Source organism: Pristiophorus japonicus, chromosome 3, assembly GCF_044704955.1.
Source record: "Pristiophorus japonicus isolate sPriJap1 chromosome 3, sPriJap1.hap1, whole genome shotgun sequence".
NCBI lineage: Eukaryota > Metazoa > Chordata > Chondrichthyes > Pristiophoridae > Pristiophorus > Pristiophorus japonicus.
Window position 1 is genome coordinate 111,869,270 of NC_091979.1, and position 22,863 is coordinate 111,892,132.

At 44.9% G+C, this 22,863-nt stretch overlaps 1 protein-coding gene across 1 annotated transcript in view; it reads right to left on the reverse strand.

Annotated features, from left to right (window-relative positions):
* Positions 1 to 22,863, reverse strand: part of col28a2a (collagen, type XXVIII, alpha 2a) — a 205,003-nt gene that overhangs the window by 92,472 nt on the left and 89,668 nt on the right. Inside the window, exons 12-14 of the mRNA XM_070875706.1 lie at positions 18,573 to 18,641; positions 9,572 to 9,640; positions 1,345 to 1,413 (exon numbers count right to left, since the gene is read on the reverse strand). Coding sequence (XP_070731807.1) covers positions 1,345 to 1,413; positions 9,572 to 9,640; positions 18,573 to 18,641 — 207 coding nt within the window. The remainder of the gene's footprint in view (positions 1 to 1,344; positions 1,414 to 9,571; positions 9,641 to 18,572; positions 18,642 to 22,863) is intronic.

Sequence of the window (22,863 nt, forward strand, 5' to 3'; positions counted from 1 at the left end):
AAAACTTTAGCAGTTTGGGCTGTGATTAGCGTGCTAGGACTTCTTGTATTTTACAAGCCTTTCTTTAAATAAATGGAGGAGCAGAGAGGTTTACAGTCATTGCACCTTGTAATGTGAGGTGTTAGTATCTGGAAACTACTGTTTATTTCCCACATTTCTCCAACAGAGTTTTCTCCCTATAATAGATTTCCTTAATGGCTCAGTGTGCAGAGAACAGAGTAGTCTGTGTCAGTGTCCGTATATCTGTATATATTAATATTTAAAATAAGCTCTTTCTGCCAACAAAGCAAGCTTTAACTTAACTGAACAAAAATATTTGCTGCTTTTACATAGAGACCGCATCTGTGGTCCTCTATGTTGAATTTTGGCAAGGAAGGGCAGCTTCTATCTCAACACTTATGTGCACTGCCACCTGAATGGTCCCGAACCTGTATGTATTCCAGATTCAGGTCATCCTTCAGCATAGCATGGATGTGGCTCACCCCTTGGAATGGCCATATGCTCAAAATCGGAGGAAAAAATTGCTGCATTCATGTATCACTAAGGGCCACAGAGGAGAGGATTTAAAATTTGAATGGCGCTCTTGACTCAGACAATTGATTGGGAATCAATGTAGGCAATTTTAAAACTTCAAACTTAAAAAAAAAACATGTTTCTCTTAGTGGCATTGTCAGCTACACTAAGCTGTGATAAGACACAAACAATTTCCCTCCTATCTACCTGAGGTGGGCACCTAAAGCAGTGCCGTAAATGGCCCTAGTGCCCACCCTTAATATGTAAATGACCCTGACCCAGGTAACCAGGGCAGACATGAAGGGTGGCCAGAACTCTTGCCCTGCCACACTTCCATAGTGTTGAGGATCTAAAGAAAGATTCAGACCCATGTCTCTCTGTTGTTTAATTGGGGCATTGTTAGTGTTCCTGGGTCCCTGTGACTATTGCTGAAATTCCTCCACCCATGGCCAATTTGGCTTATAACGTAGAGTTATACCAGTAACCATTTCAGAAATTGTGGCAGCCATTTAGTGATTGCAGATTTTCACTGCAACCAGGAGAACCCACTGTTCCTTATGTATGCACATTTTAAATAATTCTTCTTCTGTTGTACAAGGCTATTCACATTGTTTTAATTTCTTCCTAAAAAAGCTTGAACATTTCATATCCTACAAAGAATCATTTCATACTGAGCCACTCCCATTATACTAACTTGGAAGAAATATACTACAAAGTATAACTAGTCTCAACTAGCCTTTTTGTTCTTAAAAGGTTTGCATCAGTTCACTTAATCTGCTGCTGCAGGCATGATTAGCGTTGTATTATAAATCTGACATACCTACGCCTTACCTTATCACCCTTCACACCAACGCCTGGAGCTCCACGAGGTCCCTTTGGTCCTTCATAACCACGATCACCCTGTAGCATAATATAAAACATTTTAGTGATCATGCTGTTTTCCATTGTTATTCCCAATTTTTTCATAAAAAAAGAATACTTAATAAAGCTTTTTATGAGAATTAAGATATCACCAATTGATGCTTAAAGGAGCAGTAACTACAAGACAGTCACCCAGATAGCAGCAATGTGTAACAATCAGAGAAATTGGATTAGAAGTGGTATTATGTCTTGTGTGGCCCTAGAAACATACAGACTGTGCAGCTGTGCAGTACCTGAGGCTTGTAAGATTCCATGTAGTGCAAACTGAGTACTGTTTCAGTTTTATTCAAGAGTGAAGACAGAAGACTGTCATGTTGACAGAAATTCTCGCACAAAGACCTGGGGCAGCGACTGTAAATTCAGCACTGAACAGATTGTATACAAAGGACTGTTACTTCCATATCTCTGGGCACTTTTATATCGATAGCACGCTGTGAGCAGCAAGCACGTTTCACCTGCAGCTAATGAAACACTATCAGCATAAAGGAGGTGAACACCATGCCTCCAACGAGATCCCCACCTGCAACCTGTGGGCCCTACGAGCCTTTCCTTCTGGCCATCCAATAGTGGCTGATGCCACAAAGCTGCAGTAAAAAGTGAATGGTGCTCAGAAATCACAGATCTCCAATGTGGCGCTGGTCCTTCAGAGACTCGCATTAATAAGTAAACATGTAGAGAGCCTGCTACATGTTGCTTTAGTCAACATATTTCTGACATTAACGCAATTACATTTGGAAACTGATTGTGATGTTAGCAAGAATCTATTTCTGTATTATTACTATAAATATGATGCATAAAAATGTTTCTCCTTAGTTCCCTCCCAAAGTTTTTCTGAGAGATGTAACTTCCTTGGCTGGTAACTTGCTTCTAGGGACCCGAAATTGATGAAAGCCTCCGCCCGCCCAAGTGCCGCCCAAAGGACCGTCGATGGCCGCTGAGATACCTGACGGTTCTTCGGGCGGGATTTTCATCATCAAGGTCCCTCGAAGGTCGGCGGGCGGCAAATGAGGGACTTACGCCGCCAATCTGGGTAGCAGCCGGCGGGAGCTCTCATTCTCGGTGGCAGAGGCACTTGCCGCCCAAGTGTCACCGAGGATGGAGTCGAGCACCTAAAAATAAAAATGATTAGCAAAAAATAAAAAAAGCTATTGGAAGACCTTCAGGGGATCCCATCAAGGTAAGTCGCAGTGGAAAAAAACAAATAAAAAATGTTCACTAACCTTTTTTTCCACAATCTTCCTACTTGCCATCGGGGACAGACCAGCCTCCAGCCAGCGGTCCACCCCCTTTCTGCCACCGACTCCCGCCCACATGAATATCGTATCTCAGCGGGCGGGAATCCACTTATGCTAATCGGCCGTCTGCTGACATCGGTGGGTGCTTCCCAGCAGCTCTCCCTTCCCGCCCACACCAGGCCATGTCGAAATTGGCACTGGGCAGATGTTGCAGAGGAATGTCGGCGGCAGTGGGCGGCAGTAAGTTAACCAATTTCAGGCCTCTGCTCCTGCCACTTCAGATCACAGATCATAGAATGATACATAAAATGATGCAGCACAGAAAGAGGCCATTCGACCCATCATGCCGGAGGCCAGATCTGCCGCTATGAGATGCAAAAAGTTGACGGGTGGTGACTGACCTTCTGATCATCTCTCCCTCCCCACGTGGTGCTGTCTAGTCTTCGCACAGTAACACAACTGTGAATAGATACCCTACAGGTTGATGTACCAGTTAGTTATTCTGTGCATTCAAAGCTTGAGCAGGTCGTGCCATGATCAGGACTGGGTGGGGGCTGGGAGTGGCAGTGAATGCCCTGTACCATATCACACCACAAATGCCAGCACATGTTCAGGCAGTGCTCTAAAAATGTGCTCAGAACGCATAAAAAATAACTTTGTTGGCAATAACTTCCACTTCAGACTGCAGAATGAAATAGATTTTTAGTACCACAGTGACCGAAACTGCAATATCATTGCACCAACGCTCTTCTCGATCTTCCTTGCTGCAATGCTCTATCTCACCCTCAATAAGCTCCCAGCTGGAGTGGAGCTTATCTACAGAAGCTGTTCAACCTCCGTTGCCTTCAGTCCAGATGCAAGGTCGTCCCATCCTCTGTCATTGAATTACAGTACGCAGATGACGCTTGCGTTTGTGCACACATGGAGGTCGAATTCCAAACCATCGTCAATGCCTTCACTGAAGTATATGAGGCCTTACACTAAACATCCGTAAGGCAAAGGTTCTCTACCAATCTGCCCCCGCCACACAGTACTGCCCCCTGATTATCAAGATCCATGACGAGGCCTTTGACGACGTGGACCATTTTCGGGAGTCTACTGTCAACAAGGGCAGACGACGATGACGAAGTCCACCACCACCTTCAGTGTGCCATTGCAGCCTTCGGTCACCTGAGGAAGAGAGTGTTTGAAGACCAGGACCTCAAACTCGGCACTAAGCTCATGAGCAGTAGTGGTACCTGCCCTCCTATATGCTTCAGAGACATGGACTATGTACAGCAGGCACCTCAAAGCACTGGAGAAGTACCACAAATGCTGCCTCTGCAAGATCCTGCAAATTCATTGGCAGGATAGGTGCACCAACGTCATGTTCTCGCTCAGGCCAACATCCCCAGCATCGAAGCATTGACCATGCTTGATCAGCTCCAATGGATGGGCCACATCATCTGCATGTCTGATACTAGACTCCCAAAACCAACACTTTACTCAGAGCTCTGACCTGGCAAGCGAGCCCCAGGTGGACAGAGGACACCCTCAAAGCCTCCTTGAAAAAGTGTAACATCCCCACCGACACCTGGGAATCCTTGGCCGAAGACCACTTAAAATGGAGGAGAAGCATCCGGGAAGCCGTCGAACACTGAGTCACTTCGCCGGGAGCACACGGAAGCCAAGCGCAAACAGCGGAAGGAGCGCAAGACAACCCAAGCACCCCACCCACCCGTTCCTCCAACCACCATCTGTGACAGAGACTGTAAATCCTGCATTCTGAGAACTCATTAGTATGGGAGCAAGTCATCCTCGACTCCGAGGGACTGCCTAAGAAGAAGAATCAAGACCAGCTCAGCCTTTTGGGGGGCAGATCTGGGATGGAGCGGAACGTCTATCCATCCTTGGCTGCGTTCCTGACTCTGTCCCGAATCTCGGAGTCAGGAATATTTGCATATTGCAGGTAGTTGCTTGTGCCACTTATGGCACCAACATGACGCCCACCTCTGTTGTTAAAGAAGGAATTTGGCTGCAGAACCCGGCCCCAATATAAATCCATCCAGATTACTGGCTCAAGATTTTTTTTAAATCCTGCTGCTGCTGTAGCTTAAGGCCGGTTTCCTGAAAGCAAGTGATTGTGCTGCATTTGATTTCCTTTGGGATTCCGGCCATTTCAAGTTCCAATCCACCTTCAGGTCCTTATCAACATTGGGTATCAGGGATGCACTGGTGTCCCTTGTGCCCACCATTACTGGGGCACAAATGGAAAGAAATATGTTTCTTGGTACATTTCCCTCATTTGTCATAAACGGGCAAGTGCCCCCACTTAGGACACAGGGGCAATAAAAGAAGGGACCAGGGCAAGGCACAGAGGCAGAGAAGAAGGTGCCTCAATTTCACTCTGTTCCTGCAAACCCTTCTTGTTAAAACTGAATCCAGCAGAGACAGACCGTTGTATGCCTGTGGCAGGAAACCTGTCAGATAGGGCACTAGTGCCATCTGGAAGGAGGTTGTACTGGAACTGAGTGTCAACTCCCTCACCCTCAGGACTGCAGACCAGTGCCACAAAAAGTTCAATGACCTGACCAGAGGAGGTAAGGTGACACAATGGCCACTCTCCCCTTTCTTCCATAGACATCAGCACACTCCTCATCTTCTAACAGCAACAGCTGTAGAACTGACCCTTTACAATATACCCTGAATAAGGGGGATACCGACAGGGAACCTTACAGTATAGCTGCCATCTCCTCTAACAGCAATTACTTGCCTGCACAAACCTAAAACCTGTTCCTCCACTTTAACAGGGCGAGAGCACCATGTTGCTTATTTCAGTTCTCATATGCCCCTTGCCACATGCTCTTCAATACCAGCCATCACCTAATGTTCTCAATCTTGTTGCACACAATGCCTGTCAGAGGCAAACCAAGATGGGGGAACATATCGAACCTGGAACTTCTCGTGCCCCATGAGGAGCAGGCCATGGAGCTCATGGTGAGGCTCTCGGCTCTTCCCATGGGAGACGGCGAGGTTCCAGCATAGATCCAGCACCAGGTTAGTGACTGGACTCCCTCAGTGCTATCATGGCATCCGTGGAAGAACCACACAGCTTCCACCCACCTCCTCTGAATCTTTAATCCCAAGAGTGTAATGCTCAACTATTCATAGCTTGCACTGTCCTTTTCAGCAGATTCGCTACAGTAACCAGTGGTAGAGGTGGGGGTCACAGGAGGAGGAAGAGGGTGAAGATGATGAGAAGGAGGGGGAACAGAGACACAATTATTTCCTTATGATGATGAGGAAGGTAATGTTGACGAGGAGGTTGAAGTCAGACTCAATGCCATCTATAAGTCCTTGTGCAGACCCCCTAACCCATATGCCTCTGTCTCAATCTCCTTGAACTCACCCCCTGAATTACTTGCTTCTTCACTCCCATGTACCAGCTCAGATACTTTCACCCAGGGGTGGCAGCGGTGGTGGTGGTGGGGGGGGGGGGAATAAGACAGTATAACTGAAGCTATGTTTGTGGGTCCCGAAAGGGCACTTCTGCTCTTTCAGACGGCACAAAAATACTGTGGGCTACTACCGCTCTGGGCTTGCCCCACCGAGCTTCACCTCCGCCCTGCTTCCCAGGACCTATCTGCAGCATGCCAGTTGGCCGACATTCCTGCGGGCCGAAGCCAATAAGCTGCCTTGGGATGCCCGTTTGACACCCACTGTAGGCCAGCATGATTCACATGAGGCCCTGGCCTCAAAAGCGCGGGGACTCATTGCCATGGATACAAGTGTGGCCGGCGGGCTCCCTCAGTTGGCTGCCCAAAAGTCAAAATCAACCCCAGTGTGTTTCCTGCTCATCAGGCAACCTGTGCAGGGGGCAGACAGGAATTATTGGGGGGAAATTGCAGTCGGATGCTTCCTTCATACGAATGCCTCCGATCTGAAAAAAATCTATGGGCTCAATTTTCCCCAAAGCATTTTTTTTGGCGTACTTGAAGAGTTACGCCCGATTTTTTGGGGCCCAAGTAGGCCAAAAAAAAATGTTCGAAGTTTCCCCATTGGATTTCTTCATTTTGGCATGGTGTAACCTGACCTTTAGTTTTAGGGGTGGAGTCTTGATCTGCGCCAAAAAGATCAGGCTGCCATAGTAACTAGGGACACAATGTGAGCTGAGGCTGCAAAGTGAAGCATACAGCCAGCTCCCAGCACATTAAAAGAATTGAAAAACACATAGCAGCAACTTACCTCCAACCCCGCCCGAAGAGCTTGCTGGTCTCGGTCCGGTGGTCTCTCTCTCCCAAGGCGGGGTTGGAGGTAAGTTGCTGCTATGTGTTTTTCAATTCTTTCACTGTGTCCAGGCATCTGCTGCACTGCTTTCCTTAACTCTAGGGAAGGTTTTTCTTGAGAGGTCACATACGCTGACCTAATCAGAACTGGAGTAACTCTCAGCTGGCCAAACTTCCCTAAATGGCCCGAAGTGGTGCAGGTGGCTGGTTATGTCCCCTTTTGCTGAAAAAAAAAACTGACTGAAAAAAATCGTAACTGAGTTACACTGGTGCAAACTGATTGGGGAAACTGTGGTTTTTCAACTTAGGCCAAAAAGAGCAGCCTGCTCAAAAAAAACAGCGCAAATCACTGGGGAAAATTTAGCCCTATGGAAGTACCTGGTGATCCTGGAGGAATGTAGAGATTCCGGTCGGAGGCCTAGATTTGCTGCGCAGCGCATGATAAGATGCCTTTCAGTTACGTACAGCTGGAGTCACGTGGACCTGGACTACCAATCACTGTGCAGTATTCTCATTGTACGAGTTCCCATTACCATGAATGAGAAAACCCCCTAAAACACCGAAACACAGCATAATAAATAAATAAAACACCTCACATATTTAAAATTAATTAAAATTAAATGTAATTAAATGTTTTAGAAAAAAAACTATATTTGGAGCAATTTTTTAAATTGTGTTTTAATAGTGTTAAAAATAAACTTACCTTCATGGACAGGGTTTTTAATATAAAATGAATGTTTAAATTTAATTTTTATATGTTTTAAAACTCTTAAGCTGGTAAAAGTAAGCTAAGCGCCTGCTTTTACCAGGCGGAAAAGTTTGAAGGACATTCGCTGGGCATGAGTTGGGCAAATAGCCCAATCTCTCCCGCGCGGATGTCCTTCTCCCGGGGATGAGGAGGATCTGTCAAGAGAAATCTTCACAGATCGGAAAAGCCGGTTTTTGGCGCATGTGCATTGCGTGCCAAAAACAGTTTTTTGTGAGGCCTTACCGGGTCCGTGCGCACTTCGTACAGACCCCGCGAGGCCAGGATTTTCGGCCCAATAAAATGAGTCAACTTTGCAAAAGGATGCAAGGTGAGTAGTTCTGTTACTTGAATGCCATCTGCAATCCCTTTGCCACTGCAATGTGATGGCGTAACCAGCCTCAATAATACTCTATGGAGGTGAACAAAGGAAAAGGTAAAGGCAAAGAACAAAACAATACAGAAGAAATTCTCAGAATATCAAGTTTGAAAAAAACAGGTCAACATGGATCATGTGAATGTACTTTACAACATTTGCTGAATTATTTGAAGATATATAAGTAGTCATTTTATATCTAACTATCTAATACTAGAATTAATAAAGTAATTAAATAGTGAACCTTTCTTTTGAACAGTTCCTGAAAATATAAAGGGGCTGAAATTGCCCTCCGCCTCAAACGGGGTGCAGTTATCATTTTAAAATGTTTTTCTCTGCCCCAATCCATGGAGAGAAGAGTGATTTTCAGCTCTTTCATTTTTTTTTGTGTCAGTGTGGTGCGCCGGGCTGCTGCAGGGCGGAAGTGCCATTGGGTCGGGTCAGCCGCCGCTTCGGGTCATCAGCGGCGTGCTGAAACGTCACAATGTCCCTCCCCTTCAGTTAAAGGGGAGGGTCGCTGCGAACTCTGCAGCCACTTTAATGGCACCCATTGGGCCACCAGGGAGGGTTTCTGCCGGGCCAATGGCCCGATATCCAAGAGGGGGTGCCGGGATGCCTGTTGGTGGCCCGGCCAAAACCGTAGCTACCATTGTCGGGCCGACTTCGGAGTCGGACAACAATTAAAATAAAATGGTGGCCGCGCCGCCCAGCCACAAGAAGCTTCCCGTCGGGGAAAGCTGTCGGGGGCACCGACCAGAGGCCGATCTGCTCCTGTGGGGCTATTTCCCGTGGAACAATATCACACGTGGAGCAGAAAGGGGGTCGCCGCTGGTCGGTAAGGGGTCAGCGTGTGCCCGATGGGGCGGGAAGACGGCCAGGGCAGTCCCATACACTGCTCCAAAAATAAAGGAGGGCAATTTAGAAAATGTCGGCTCCTCCACGCCGACCGAGTGGTGATTGAGGAGGTAAAGGTGCGGAAAGCAATGGCGCTTAAAAAAAGGGGCAATTTCGGCCCTACATTTTTTGAATCAGTGTCTGAAATACTTTCCATTAATGACTTTATATTATATTTACTAGTTTTCGTGCTCTTGCTGATCATAATACATTCCTATACTTGTATACACCGTATCTATCTTAGATGTTACTAGAAATAGATTATGATTATGATTGTATTGTGTATAGTGGGTTTGACTGAGTACAGTGTGCTGGATTCTTAACAACCCTTTAACTACATATAGCCAGTATCAAGTCACAAAGTGCTGAAGCACCTTTTCTTAGCTTTAGATGCTTTTGATTTTTCTTTTTTACAATATTGTACAATGTACATTTACTACATTGCTCAATAACCCTTGCATTGGCAACATATCCTTAACAAAAGAATATCTTGCTTGGTGTACCCTGCTGGTGGGGAATTCCTTTTCTACATGTTGAAACAGAACGTTCAGGTGACTTCAGGTGAATCTTTTGCAAGGAAAGACAGATCCCGTCTGTAAGATGCATTTAGAATTATTCATACCTTCAATCCTGGCCAACCTTCTCCAGGTAAACCTCTATCTCCCTGAAGACCTTGAGACCCAGGAGGACCCTGTACAAAATGAACAGAAAATTAATTTATGAACTATGTCATAATAAAGCATTAACAACTGTTACTTGCTTCTGAACAATGGCCATGGGCCATATGTTCAATGTACCGGAATAAGACTTACAAAACAGTAAAATTACCTAGTACTTGGTGAACTGTGACACATTAAATATGCTTAACAGAAACCAGCAGTCACCCACTTACTGCCCATCATCTCCCTCCAAAAAGTTTAGTCCTGAAAATCGGAGAGCCTTCTGTAGACCATGAGTCAAGCTGGCGTGTGGTGGAAGGCCTGAATATTAGGAAGGGATCTGAATATGCCGGGTGCTGGTCTCTGACGTGAGTATCTGCCAAGCCTTGTTTGTGGCAGAACATTTACCCACCTCAACACCAAAGGGGCCACAGCTAGGGGATGCTGTGGGGAGAGGATTTCCAACCCAGATGTCTCCTTGGATCTGGATCCATCAGGTGATTGGTAGGCTAGATGAAAGCAGGCATATTGGCCTCCTGTCAGGCGTGGAAGCTATCTGGGGATCCAGGTCTGGGCCGTGGCCTGACCCCCAATAAAGCAACGTGACCTCTGGGCCTTCATTCCGGCCTGCGATCCTGAGACTGGGAGAGCGGCTGGAAAGCACCGCTTCTCTCATCTCCCCTGATTTGGCAGTTGCCCACCAATAGTATCCAAATGGGAGAACTCCCCCTCCCACCCCGATCCTGGATATTCGAGTGAAGTAAGCTGTGGAGGTACCCATGGGTCAGATCACGGTACTTCCGCCAGGATCAAAGGCTTGCAGATGTTCAGGACCTTTCGCCCAGAAATTCATCTCAGGCTGCGGTGCAAAACGGGCAGTATCGGATCAGACGCCCGTTATACGCAATGCCTAATACTAATATCAGGTGCTACCTATAACCGGTGGCCAATTCGGCACCGCACGGTTTGTGCCACCGCCCGAGACAAATTTCTAGGCCTTTGTCTTTAGTGAGTGCAGAAAACACCTTAACTGAGGCGGTGATAAACTTGGCAACTTTCAAAATACACTGCCATGATTATTAAATGTGTAGTTCGATACCCATTGCACATAAACGAAACACTCAGTATGACACGGAAGGGGAAATATTGCAAGGTTTCATTCCCAACGTGTTGTCTTGTTAGCTGCGAGCATGAAGTGAGAAAGAAGGGTGGAGTATCGTAGCCCTATTCCCAACCTGCGCTTGTGTGTAGTGAGGCTCTGCACTGCCAATGGCCCCTCACAGCTACTGCCCATAGGCATGAGGGCACACAGGGCAATATTGAGGGAAAATATCTCATTGTTAAAGTAAACTTTTATGTACAGGGTAGATTTTGACTACTTGGGGCCAGCGTAGCAGGCGGGCTAGCCGCCTGATCCCTCCAGTGGGAGGCCTGATCTGTTTCGAGGGCACAGCCTCAATAACATAACACCAAGAAGCTGCACGCCCCAAACAGACGTCCTGCTGCAGCTCGCTGGCTCCGGGTCAGCACAAAAGCTGACAGGAAGGTAGATTTGGGGGGGGGAAGGAGGGAGGGAGTCTGGGGTCGCAGCGACCTCCATAATTATTTTTGTGGAGCCTGGAGGAGTAATTTTTAGATGTAGCTTTTTGGAGTCTCTTCCTCTTCACCACGAGTTTTACTAAGTGCCGTGTTCATGGAGCACGCTCAGCATTGTAGACCATTAAAACTGCACCAGTGCATCATTGGGCCCTGATTTGCATTTATTGATGAAGTTCCTGACTGATTCAGGCAGGCTCCTGGGGCGCCCAATGGAAGGCCGCAGGAGAAATGGCGGTGGTGGCAAGTCGACCACTGTGATTTTTAATACTGCTACCACTCGATTTGCACCAGGCTGAGGGAGTTAACATTCCCCCTTACATATTTTACAGTCTGTCACTTGGCTAACTTCAGGTTGATGACATAGATTATGTTTTATATATAAACACTGTAATTATTGTATCACTTGAACATCATTGGGATAGAAACTAAATCTGAATGTGCACTACAATTATTCGGTTGCCACCTAAACAAGCCACTACTCGTCCTTTTAAATAGTGTCTCGTCCAAAGTAAATTCCTTTATAAATCCACTCCTGAGTGCAGGGACACCAGACTGCCTCAGCATAAAGAAATCATGGCAGCTCCTTGGATGCTTAGCATTAAAATGAAAAAGCTGTGCATGCGGTCACAACCAATTATATATTCAAAGATTGAAATCCCTTACGGTTAATGAAATGGTGAGGGTTGACAGTGGGGGCATATATTGCCACATGTGTGCAGCCAATTGCCCCAATAACCCTTGAGAAATGTGCTATTCTATTACAGCCTCATCTGCATGGCTTCATTGATGTACGAGATGAACTGAGCTGCCCCACATTTGTCACCTGCCTTATGCAGCCATACACTGCAAATTGACTAACGTGGCAGAAGTTCTCCACTGATTTCCGAGAACGACCAAGTATCATGTACTGTGAGCACTGTCAGTGTTCTTGATGTGTTCTGCAGCTTGTCCTATAGGAGAAGGCAATACTCTTCTGGGGCTTTATGAGGGGAACTAAAACCTTCAGAGACATAACTCAAATAAAAGGTTTGAAAAGGTGCATGGTAAGTCTGTAGGCTCTGTTCATAGGAGATCTCCGTGAAGGTCTGGCGCTTCTCCGGTGCTGCATGATTCACCTGGCTTCCATTACAGCCTCTTGCTCATCATCATCTTCTTCCTCAAACATGTACCCATAGGGAATCCCATTTTGAAACCTTGGAAGACATTTCCCCAAAATTGGTCAGTGTACAATACTCCAAAAACCAAACTTGAAGCTCCTGAAGTGCATCTCTGAAATTTTTTCCAAAATAACCAAGGCTAAAAGAGGTTTGAAGTGACTGTAGCCTTTGAGAGACGACAGGCTGGATTCGCTTCCCATTGGAAGGTTAGCAACATGGTGTGTCTTCTGCTCGACTTCAGGGGTCTAATGCTAATAAGTTTCCTGGCAGGCCTCATTAGTTATGCCTGCCAAATGGCCACTGCTGGGCAGGAGGGTAATTGAGTGATGGTACTGTAATGTTTAAAATGCTGCAGCTGATTAAATGGCACACAAGCACAATGGCAGGGTGGGTGGTTGGGGGGGGGGGGGCGGGGAAGGCATGTGGAGAGGGTTAGCAGCCGGATGGGCTCCAAGATTTACTGATTCTTCAGTGGTTGATTGAAGTCGATTAAAATAAAAATTGAGAGAGATGTAAAACAGGCTGTTGACTCGCTATCACCAGTTATACATTATTGCACAAAATGAAAATCTACTCACTAAAATCTCCAGGGCCTTACCTTCGTAAAAAGTCAAAGATCATAAATGAGACAAATCTCCTCTAGTCTGCATTTTCTGCTGCCTGTTATATGCAGTCTTCTCTTGCAAGCACATAAAAAAGGGACATGACTGAAGAATTTAAAAGATTCTCAGCTCAACAGTCGTGTCTTCTGTCGGCAGTGTGCTTGATGTTCATTTCTCACCACATTTAATTGTCCACAGAACAAATACTACTTCTTCTTAGACGGTCCCTCAAATCGAGGATTACTTGCTTCCATGCCAAAAAGGGATGCGTTCAATGAGTTCACAAGTATTTCAATGAAGGACCTAATATTCCAGATCCTGAACGACATGTTGAAGGGTGGAAGGTGCCTCTGCCTGGATTTTTTTAACGTGTGGTGGCTGTTGCACACCAGCCACCACACAGGCTTGACAGAGCTTGGTCTTGGTCCAGTGGCAAGGATTAACCAAGACGACGAGAGACCAGCTCTGCTGCACGGACCGAGTGCGCACACATATCTGCTGGAGTTCTTTGAGGATGTAATGAGCAGGGTGGATAAGGGGGAACCAGTGGATGTGGTGTATTTGGATTTCCAGAAGGCTTTCGATAAGGTGCCACATAAGAGGTTACTGCACAAAGCTCACAGGGTTGGGTGTAATACATTAACATGAATAGAGGATTGGCTAACTGATAGAAAACAGAGAGTCGGGATAAATGGATAATTTTCCGGTGGCAAACAGTGACTAGTGGGGTGCCGCAGGGATTGGTACTGGATCCTCAACTATTTACAATCTATATTAATGACTTGGATGAAGGGATCGAGTGTATTGTAGCCAAGTTTTCTGATGATACAAAGATGGGTGGGAAAGCAAATTGTGAGGAGGACACAAATAATCTGCAAAGGGATATAGACAGGCTAAGTGAGTGGGCAAAAATTTGGCTGGTGGAGTATAATGTGGGAAAATGTGAGGTTATCCACTTTGGCAGGAATAATAGAAAAGCAAATTATAATTTAAATGGAGAAAAATTGCAAAGTGCTGCAATACAGAGAGACGTGGGGGTCCTTGTGCATGAAACACAAAAATTAGTATGCAGGTATAGCAAGTAATCAGGAAGACAAATGGAATGTTGGCCTTTATTGCAAGGGAGATAGAGTATAAAAGCAGAGAAGTCCTGCTACAACTGTACAGAACATAAGAACATAAGAATTAGGAACAGGAGTAGGCCATCTAGCCACCTCGAACCTGCTCCGCCACTCAACAAGATCATGGCTGATCTGGCCGTGGACTCAGCTCCACTTACCCGCCCGCTCCCCATGACCCTTAATTCCCTTATTGGTTAAAAATCTTATCTATCTGTGATTTGAATACATTCAATGAGCTAGCCTCAACTGCTTCCCTGGGCAGAGAATTCCACAGATTCACAACCCTCTGGGAGAAGAAATTCCTTCTCAACTCAGTTTTAAATTGGCTCCCCCGTATTTAGAGGTGTGCCCCCTAGTTCTAGTCTCCCCGACCAGTGGAAACAACCTCTCTGCCTCTATCTTGTCTATCCCTTTCATTATTTTAAATGTTTCTATAAGATCACCCCTCATCCTTCTGAACTCCAACGAGTAAAGACCCAGTCTACTCAATCTATTATCATAAGGTAACCCCCTCATCTCCGGAATCAGCCTAGTGAATCGTCTCTGTACCCCCTCCAAAGCTAGTATATCCTTCCTTAAGTAAACTACACGCAGTACTCCAGGTGTGGCCTCACCAATACCCTGTACAGTTGCAGCAGGGCCTCCCTGCTTTTGTATTCCATCCCTCTCGCAATGAAGGCCAACATTCCATTCGCGTTCCTGATTACCTGCTGCACCTGCAAACTAACTTTTTGGGATTCATGCACAAGGACCCCCAGGTCCCTCTGCACCGCAGCATGTTGTAATTTCTCCCCATTCAAATAATATTCCCTTTTACTGTTTTTTTTTCCAAGGTGGATGACCTCACATTTTCCGACATTGTATTCCATCTGCCAAACCTTAGCCCATTCGCTTAACCTATCTAAATCTCTTTGCAGCCTCTCTGTGTCCTCTACACAACCCGCTTTCCCACTAATCTTTGTGTCATCTGCAAATTTTGTTACACTACACTCTGTCCCCTCTTCCAGGTCATCTATGTATATTGTGAACAGTTGTGGTCCCAGCACCGATCCCTGTGGCACACCACTAACCACCGATTTCCAACCCGAAAAGGACCCATTTATCCCGACTCTCTGCTTTCTGTTAGCCAGCCAATTCTCTATCCATGCTAATACATTTCCTCTGACTCCGCGTACCTTTATTTTCTGCAGTAACCTTTTGTGTGGCACCTTATCCAATGCCTTTAGGAAATCTAAATACACCACATCCATCAGTACACCTCTATCCACCATGCTCGTTATATCCTCAAAGAATTCCAATAAATTAGTTAAACATGATTCACCCTTCATGAATCCATGTTGCGTCTGCTTGATTGCATTATTCCTTTCTAGATGTCCCGCTATTTCTTCCTTAATGATAGCTTCATGCATTTTCCCCACTACAGATGTTAAACTAACTGGCTTATAGTTACCTGCCTTTTGTCTGCCCCCTTTTTTAAACAGAGGCGTTACATTAGCTGCTTTACAATCTGATGGTACCTCCCCAGAGTCCAGAGAATTTTGGTAGATTATAACGAATGCATCTGCTATAACTTCTGCCATCTCTTTTAATACCCTGGGATGCATTTCTTCAGGACCAGGGGACTTGTTTACCTTGAGATCCATTAGCCTGTCCAGCACTACCCCCCTAGTGATAGTGATTGTCTCAAGGTCCTCCCTTCCCACATTCCCGTGACTAGCAATTTTTGGCATGGTTTTTGTGTCTTCCACTGTGAAGACTGAAGCAAAATAATTGTTTAAGGTCTCAGCCATTTCCACATTTCCCATTATTAAATCCCCCTTCCCATCTTCTAAGGGACCAACATTTACTTTAGTCATTCTTTTCTGTTTTATATATCGGTAAAAGCTTTTACTATCTGTTTTTATGTTTTGCGCAAGTTTACTTTCGTAATCTATCTTTCCTTTCTTTATTGCTTTCTTAGTCATTCTTTGCTGTCGTTCAAAATTTTCCCAATCTTCTAGTTTCCCACTAACCTTGGCCACCTTATATGCATTGGTTTTTAATTTGATGCTCTCCTTTATTTCCTTGGTTATCCACGGCTGGTTATCCCTTCTCTTGCCGCCCTTCTTTTTCACTGGAATATATTTTTGTTGCGCACTATGAAAGAGCTCCTTAAAAGTCCTCCACTGTTCCTCAATTGTGTCACCGTTTAGTCTGTGTTCCCAGTCTACTTTAGCCAACTCTGCCCTCATCCCACTGTAGTCCCCTTTGTTTAAGCATAGTACGCTCGTTTGAGACACTACTTCCTCACCCTCAATCTGTATTACAAATTCAACCATACTGTGATCACTCATTCCGAGAGAATCTTTTACTAGATCATTTATTATTCCTGTCTCATTACACAGGACCAGATCTAAGATAGCTTGCTCCCTTGTCGGTTCTGTAACATACTGTTCTAAGAAACAATCCCGTATGCATTCTATGAATTCCTCCTCAAGGCTACCCCGTGCAATTTGATTTGACCAATCGATATGTAGGTTAAAATCCCCCATGATTACTGCCGTTCCTTTTTCACATGCCTCCGTTATTCCCTTGATTCCGGGTATTGGTGAGGCCACACCTGGAGTACTGAGTACAGTTTTGGTCTCCGTATTTAAGGAAGGATATACTTGCATTGGAGGCTGTTCAGAGAAGGTTCACTAGGTTGATTCCGGAGATGAGGGGTTTGACTTAGGAGGATAGGTTGAGTAGGCTGGGTGTATACATATTGGAGTTCAGAAGAATGAGAGGTGATCTTATTGAAACTGATAAGATAATGAGGGGACTCGACAAGGTGGATGCAGAGAGAATATTTCCACTCATAGGGGAAACTAAAACTAGGGGACATAGTCTTAGAATAAGGGGTCGCCTATTTAAAACTGAGATGAGGATAAATTTCTTCTCTCAGAGGGTTGTAAATGTGTGGAATTCCCTGCCCCAGAGAGCTGTGGAGGCTGGGTCATTGAATATATTTAAGGCGGCGATAGACAGATTTTTGAGTGATAAGGGAGTAAAAGGTTATGGGGAGCGGGAAGGGAAGTGGAGCTGTGTCCATGATCAGATCAGCCATGATCTTATTAAATGGTGGAGCAGGCTCGAGGGGCCACATGGCCTACTCCTGATCCTATTTCTTATGTTCTGAAATTCTTATATCGCAGTGTGGGCTAGCCACACAGACATAGCAGCAATATAGATTTTCCTGCAGATAAATGGACATGCCTGTGCATTTGGAAAATACATGACCAGCTGCTAGTGCTATGCATTCTACTTCTGTGGTGCGCCATCAAACTTGCAGTGATGTGCTGTTAACATATTTTAGAATGCAACATTGTAAAATGAAGCAAAATGTAAGCATACTTCCTGAGACCAGCAAATTTCTTCTGCACCAGCTCCCAGGTTCAGTGCACAGGTGAGCATTCACTGAACCGCCTCCTTCCAGGTAGTTCTTGACTGGGGTATGCCCATCAGCTCCCAAAAAGAACGTGCTCACCTAATGGTCCCATCTTACCCCCCCCTCCCCCCACCCCCCGCCAACTGGTTCCCTCTCCCATGATATATCAAATTCAAAATCCTCATGCTCACTTACAAATCCCAAGCCTCACTGATCCTTAGTTCTGCAGCCTCCACCAGCCCGTGTCCTTTGATGCTTCAACTCTGGTCACTTGTGCATTTCCCCCCTCCCACGTTCCACCATTGGTGGCAGAACTTTTATCATCTCAGCTCTCCCCCTTGCTAATTCTCTCCTCGTCTTTAGTAGCCTTCTCAAAACCTAACGTTTCAACCTTCTCCTAAACTCGCCCACTAATGGTCAGCATCTGTTTTGCCTCTGTGAAGGCCTTCGGATGTTTTCTATGTTAAAGGTGCTATATAAATGTAAGTTGTTATGTCTGCCCATCTTCTGATTTCTCACTTTGGGTAAAACAAGCTGAATTTTACTAACATTCAGAAGATCTATACAGCTGATACTAAGAGAATAAGTGACATTGTTGGATAATATTTTCTGTAAATTACAAAGACATGTTATCAAAATTGAGGTAAAACACAAAAACAACAGAGGAGTTTAACGTTTTACATGTAAAAGTATGTCTAGAAGAATTACTTAACATAGAAGCCTGGATATTAATAAATAATAGGGTAGATTTTGGTCTGTACTGGTTAGGTATAAAGTATCAGCTCGAGGAGTCAGAGAGCACAGATCAGATGGGAAGGATGGCAGGCTCGCAATGGATCCTGCCCTGTTTTTCTTCCAGTTTAATGACTGGAAAGAGGAATCAGTTGGGCTCCTTTATGGGCATGCATTATTTTGTGCCCAGATGGTACAGATAAAAATCAACCTCATTACTTGTTAATATCGAATCTCTTTGAAGTCTGCACCAGTTTGGAATGTTTTCATTTTGTCTATTCAACCGCCTATGTTAAATTTTGGACATAGATTTCAAACACGATTTGTAACATAATGAAACTTACTGGCAATCCAGGTTCACCAACCCCAGAAGGGCCAACAGGCCCTGGCCTTCCTAGGAAGCCAATGTCACCCTAAACAAAGAGAGATGAATTAAGTGCAAAATGCAATTTAATTCTATTTAAATGTTGATAAAAATCTTGTTTGCTGCTCTTAAAAATAGAATTGCCTCTTGTTGAGGTGAATGAATAGAGAATTGAGATATAGTTAATTGCATTTTACAATGTAAAAGAAACTTTGGAGTTATAAATTAATGTTATAAATATTTTATCAATATGCTTAGCTAAAGAGCAGATTCTAGCACTGATTCCCGATATGAGATTATTCCAGAAAAGTAAAAAAAAATCCAATTCTTACGATGTGACTATGACTCAGTTTGTATCTCTGTCTTCAGGTAAGGCTCAGAACAAAAAATGTCGAGTTGCAATATTTACAGTGATTGCTCATACACAAGTCATGTAGAAACATAGAAATTTACAGCACAGAAGGAGGCCATTTCGGCCCATCGTGTCCGCGCCGGCCGACAAAGAGCCGCACGACCCTTGGTCAGCAGCCTTAAAGATTACATATAAACCTATGAACAATGACGGAAAGGTAAAGAGCACCCAGCCCAACCAGTCCGCCTCACACACCTGCGACACCCCTTATACTGAAACATCCCCAACCGGAGCCATGTGATCTCCTAGGAGAGGCAAAAACCAGATAAAAACCCAGGCCAATTTAGGGAGAAAAAATCTGGGAAAATTCCTCTTCGACCCATCCAGGCCATCGAAACTAGTTCAGGAGATCACCTTGGCCGTATTCTATTCCCTGCAGTACTTACCATTATATCTGCGCCGTCCAACAAAAGGTCATCCAGTCTAATCCCAATTATTAGCTCTAGGTTACTGCACTTTAAGTGCCCATCCAACCATCTCTTAAAAGTGGTGGGGCTTTCTGCATCCACCACTCTTCCAGGCAGCAAGTTCCAGATCCCCACAACCCTTTGCGTAAAGAAGGCCCCCTCCTAAATCCCCTCTAAACCTTCCACCAACCACCTTAAAACTATGCCCCCTCGCAATAGATCCCTTCACCAATGGAAATAGACCCTTACTATCCACTATGTCCAGACCCCTCAATATTTTGTACACCTCAATGAGGTCTCCTCTCAACCTCCTCTGTTCCAATGAGAACAAACCCAGCCTATCCAATCTGTCCTCATAACTAAGATTCTCCATTCCAGGCAGCATCCTAGTAAATCTCCTCTGCACCCTCTCTGGTGCAATCACGTTCTTCCTATAATACGGCGACCAGAACTGCACGTAGTACTCCAGCTGTGGCCTAACCAAAGTATTATACAATTTAAGCATAACCTCCCTGCTCTTATATTCTATGCCCCAGCCAATAAAGGCAAGCATTCCGTATGCCTTCTTAATCATCTTATCCACCTGGCCTGCTACTTTCAGGGATCTGTGGACAAGCACTCCAAGGTCCCTTTGTTCAGCTACACTATTAAATGGCCTACCGCTTAATGTGTATACCCTTTCCTTATTAGCCCTCCCAAAGTGCATTATCTCACACTTCTCTAAATTAAATTCCATTTGCCACTGCTTTGCCCACCTGACCAGTAGATTGATATCCTCCTGCAGCCCATGACTTTCATCTTCATTATCAACCACACAGCCAATTTAGTGTCATCTGCAAACTTTTTAGTCATACTTCCTATATTCAAATCTAAATCATTGATATATACCACAAAAAGCAAGGGACCCAGTACTGAGCCCTGTGGAACCTCACTGGAAACATCCTTCCAGTCACAGAAACATCCATCAATCATTACCTTTTGTTTCCTACCTCCAAGCCAATTTTGGATCTAATTTGCCACTTTGCCCTGTATCCCAAGGGCTTTAACCTTCATGATCAGTCTACCATGTGGGACCTTATCAAAAGCCTTGCTAAAGTCCATATACACTACATTGTACGCACTACCCTCATCGGCCCTCTTGGTTACCTCCTTCAAAAATTCAATTAGGTTACTCAAACATGATCTTCCCTTAACAAATCCATGCTGACTGTCCCTAATTAATCCTTGCCTTTCCAAATGCAGATTTATCCTGTCTTTCTGGATTTTTTCCAATAATTTTCCCACTAACTGAGGTTAGGCTGACAGGCCTATAATTACTCGGCCTATCCCCTTTTCCGTTCTTAAACAAGGGTACTACATTAGCAGTCCTCCAATCCTCCGGCCCCATGCCTTTGTGAAAACAGATGAAAAGTATTCGTTAATAACCCTACCAACATTTTCCACCTCCATGGTCCCTCATGGTCTCTAATAGGCCCTATCCTTTCTTTAGTTACCCTCTTACTCTTAATATATTTATAGAACATCTTAGGGTTTTCCTTAATTTTACTGGCCAAGAATTTTTCATGCTCTCTCTTAGCATTCCAAATAACCTTTTTAATTTTGCCTCTTAACTTTCTATATTCCTCTAAAGATTCTAAAGTATTTAGCCGTTGGTATATGACATACATGTCCCTTTTTTTCTTAATCCTCCCCTGTAAGTCCCTAGACATCCAGGGGGCTCTAGAATGATTTTTCCCAGCTTTTTTCTTTAAGGGCACGTTTGGCCTGAGCCTTCCGGATCTCCTCCTTGAATGCCTCCCACTGTTCCGACACTGATTTACCCACAAGTAGCTGTTTCCAGTCCACTATGGCCAAATCACTGCTGAATCATATGTGAAAAAAAGATTAAATTGTGTTCTTTAAGGTGAATATCATCCACGTGATAGAGTGCCTTGCAACAATGGTGTTAAGTCCTTTTGGTAGCCAAGTTCATTATAGGTTTAAAGTGTTTTTGTGTTTAAGCTATAGTCTGTCTCTTGTATTTCCAGCATCAATGTTGTCAATCTATACCACAATAAAGAAAAATTGAGAAGCTGTCATTAAGCTGTCAGCAAGGGCAGACATCGACGACGAGGTTCAACACTGCCTCCAGTGCGCCAGTACAGCCTTTGGCCGCCTGAGGAAGAGCGTGTTCGAAGATCAGACCCTCAAATCTGGCACCAAGCTTATGGTCTACAGGACTGTAGTGATACCCGCCCTCCTGTATGGCTCAGAGTCTTGGAACATATACAGTAGACACCTCAAATCGCTGGAGAAAAACCAAGAAATGTTGTCTCCACAAGATCCTGCAAATCCCCTGGGAGGACGGATGCACCAACATTCGTGTCCTCGTTCAGGCCAACATCTCCAGCATTGATCACATTCGACCAGCTCCGCCGGGCAGGCCACATTGTTCGCATGCCTGACACAAGACTCCCAAAGCAGGCGCTCCACTCGGAACTCCTACACGGCAAGCGAGCCCCAGGTGGGCAGAGGAAACGTTTCAAGGACACCCTCAAAGCCTCCTTGATAAAATGCAACATCCCCACCAACACCTGGGAGTCCCTGACCAAAGACCGCCCTAAGTGGAGGAAGAGCATCTGGGAGGGCACTGAGCACCTCGAGTCTCGACGCCGAGAGCATGCAGAAAACAAGCATAGGCAGCAGAAAGAGCGTGCGGTAAACCAGACTACCCACCCACCCTTTCCTCCAACGACTGTCTGTCCCACCTGTGACAGAGACTGTAATTCCCATGTTGGACTGTTCAGTCGCCTAAGAACTCACTTTTAGAGTGGAAGCAAGTCTTCCTAGATTTCTAGGGACTGCCTATGATGATGAGTAAAACACAAGTCATATCTGAAAAAAAGATTGGATTGTATTCCTTTAAGGTGAATATCATCTACATGATAGAGTGCCTTGCAGCAATGGTGCCAAGTCCTTTTGGTAGCCAAGTTCATTATAGGTTTGAAGTGTTTTTGACTTAAGCTATAGTCTGTCTCTTGTATTTACAGCATCAATGTTGTCAATCTATACCACGCTAAAGGAAAACTGAGAAGCTGTCATTAATCAATAGTCAACCAGCAACTCCAGGGAATTCTTTGCTCCCTGGGTAAGGCAATGTTTCAAAGGTTTCAGTTTACACACCAATATATTGAAAAGTCCCTTAGCATTGTACTACCAGTACTACTCAAATGTTAAGAGTAGCTTTATTACTGTAATAGAACACAGAATTGTCTTCTATTACAGTAATACTAAAACTGTGAATAGATGCTAAAGGGGATGCTTCACAAATCTGTGCCCCTGGTGAAGAGCTCAAGTGCTAAGAGTGCATATCAGGAATTCAGGTGTGAAGGTCAGCAGGCCTTGCAGCATTTTGCACCATTAATTTTAATTAATGGAAAATCCTTTGGGGCCTACTGACCTCCGAACCCAAA